Below are 2,866 nucleotides of genomic sequence, written 5' to 3' on the forward strand. Positions count from 1 at the left end.
ATAAGGAGTAAGATTTTCTTAGTGAGAAGGAAATGTAAAAGAGCTGTTACATGTTTACAGGTTAATGTTGTGTTACAATAGAAACTTCATATGGAAGTAATGTTACCGGCTAACGCTGAAATTACCAATGTTCTCCAGAAGTTGTAACATGACTCTGCTTAACCCCTTCACGACTGCCATACGGTTATATACATGCCCCATGCACAAAGGACGTCTATAAACGTCTTGACAGTGACCAACTTCAAAATGCAATAATTCCCGAACCCTGGAACATAGAAGCTGCAGAACCTCTCTTTGAATATGTTGTATGGATTCTGTATGGATACTTAACAGAACCGGAGATATTCACCTTTAAAGTTGTACTAAAAAATGATTTTTATGTACAACTTTGTATTCCCGATTGTAACTTTAATAATGGATATCTCCAGTTCTCTTACGCATCCATGTGGTGTCTGACCACTAGGTAATAAATGGGTATCCTGGTTACTACAACTTATCCCCACTCCACAGGACAGAGGAAAGTGTCTGATCAGTGGTAATCTACCATTAGGACCTTCTCCAATCATCTCCTGTACTGTGTATGAATGGAGCAGTAACTTGTGTCTCTGCATTGCTGGTCCATTCATTTCTGGTGAAGATATCACTGGGATATCAGCGGTCTCAATGGTGAGACCCCCACTGATGAAATCGTATATTCCTACTAATTGTATGGTGGATAACTTGTATTAGATAAATATCCCTATAACAAGGTCAGGCAGATGTAACTTACTATACATTATAAGACTGAATACTCACAGTGCCGCCTCCTTTCTGGATGATATTCAGGATTTTGATTCTCCGGGGATATATGGTGGTGGTATACGCAGCTGCTCCAGGTCTTCCCAATTGATGCCCTTAAAAAATGGATGAGATCTAATACAACCGTTCAGTCCTAATCGTGTATTGGGATTGTCATCCAGCAGCTCCTTGATGATATTTGCAGTGTCTCTATGGAGGCCTTTGGATGGGAAAGCTGATGGGATACAGCGGGAGCTGGGGAGTCCTGTGGCCAGCTGGAAGAGCACAACCCCAAAAGAATACCAGTCCGCTGCTAAATTGTAAGCTCCTCCGCGAAGAACCTCTGGAGCTACGTATCTGGGAGTACCAGCTTTTCCACAAATATCTTGTGTTTTCTTCACTGCCAGGCCAAAATCTGCCAGTTTCACATGTCCAGAGCTGGCAATGAGGATATTTGAGGGTTTTATATCTCTGTGGATATATCCTTTTCCATGCAGGAATTGGATGCCGGTGGTGATCTCTGCTGCATAAAATTGGACACTTGATTTAGGGAGACGTCCGCTGTTTTTAAGGTGAGTTAGTAAATCTCCACCAGAGGCAAACTCCATTGCAAAGTACCAGAGTTTTTTGGTGGCAAAGGACAGATGGCTGTGGATAAGGAATGGGTTTCCAATTGCTATTTCTAAGACCTCCTGCTCCGTGCGCAGAGACATCTCAGCCGATGATGACTTTCCTCTGGGGACAGTTTTTATGGCGATATGGCGTTTTTTTATTACATCCCAGACTTTCACCACTTGTCCAAAGCTTCCCTGTCCTATGACCTCTTTTCCTGTGTATCTTTTCGTATTCATGGTAGCCCCACTATCAGGGGGGGTCACTTTGCTAGGTCCAGGCTTGGGCTCCTTCTCTTCCTCAGCCTTTGACCCGCATCTCATCCTCTTCTGAGAAGGACCAGTAAAAGGACTTACTGGCCTTTTTCTGTTTTTTAGGGCTTTTTCAGCCTCTTTGCCTTGCTCCCTCTCTGGGCAAGGCTTCTTCTTTGGGGGCTCTGATGATGAGAGTGCCTCCCTACTCCTCTTCTTACCTCCATTTGGGTCTTCTTTAAATTTTTTAGAAGATCCCATGTCTGCAAAATTGCACACTTAAAACGCACGTCTGTAACCAACAGTCGCCAATGGAACACTGGACATGGTTGCCAGGAACAGAATCATGTAGATTCTTATGGTGTCATATAAGAACATTCTGATGTCAGTAAACCAACATAATTAACCCTTTACATGCTCTATGTCTTATAATGTGACACTGCTCTATCTTTAACAAGTATGACTGGGGAATTGGGGTTGTATGGGGAACTACAGGCCATGCTTACTCCACTATGGATTCTGGGAAAGGAATATGCATATAAGCTTTTCATTGACTTATGCAGTGCCCTGGAGCAGAGGAGCATTGGACTTTAGACATTTTTGGACATTTGAATATTTCCCCTATTTGAACCATTTCTAACCTTATTTCACAATAATATCTAGTGTTGTAGGATATACATTCTGTATACTAGTACGGTGTCTAGTAATTGGTTAAGTATGGAGAAAAATATGATCATGATAGAACATTGCCCAAGGAAAAGTAATGGGTCCAGTACAGTGTATGGTGAAGATCTTTTATCGGTGAGGCAAACAGCGTCTTCCTCAGGCCAGAAATGTAATAGCAGCAGGACACTGAGACTCGGGCACGGACACATCAGTATCCTGGTCCTATTATTTTTCTGGCCTGACAAGGAAGGCATTCCGGCATTGAAACACATAGCCTCAGCAATAAAAGTAACAGTAAACTCTTTTGGACCCGTTATTTTTCCTCTGGTCATAAGACCATTTTTCTCTAAACATAACAAATTACCTAACAAGCTGGACCCCCTGGAAAGTGCCCACTAGAGGGCTAGACCCTGCAACCACTGCACATCTCTAAACCAAAGAGAGGCTGGTCTTTTCCCACAGCTATAGTAGAAATTGTTTGCGAGGGGAAAAGATATGCTTACTGCTAAAGTAGATAGACTGACAGGTTCTGTCTGTAGACTTGTTTACCTCTTTAGAAA

The 2,866-nt window shown here is 42.6% G+C and overlaps 1 protein-coding gene across 1 annotated transcript; it reads right to left on the minus strand.

The window, feature by feature from the left end:
- Nucleotides 1-800: 800 nt before the first annotated feature.
- LOC140068999 (protein kinase C delta type-like) lies at nucleotides 801-1,964 on the minus strand. The gene has a single exon (XM_072114345.1). The coding sequence runs from the start codon at nucleotides 1,899-1,901 to the stop codon at nucleotides 822-824; it is 1,080 nt and encodes a 359-aa protein (XP_071970446.1). The 5' UTR covers nucleotides 1,902-1,964; the 3' UTR covers nucleotides 801-821.
- Between the last annotated feature and the right edge of the window lie 902 nt (nucleotides 1,965-2,866).

Source organism: Engystomops pustulosus, chromosome 7 (genome assembly GCF_040894005.1).
Source record: "Engystomops pustulosus chromosome 7, aEngPut4.maternal, whole genome shotgun sequence".
NCBI lineage: Eukaryota > Metazoa > Chordata > Amphibia > Anura > Leptodactylidae > Engystomops > Engystomops pustulosus.

Bases quoted from the DNA above. Each gene is read 5' to 3' on its own strand.
- LOC140068999 (XM_072114345.1), bottom strand. From the start codon at position 1,901: ATGGGATCTTCTAAAAAATTTAAAGAAGACCCAAATGGAGGTAAGAAG.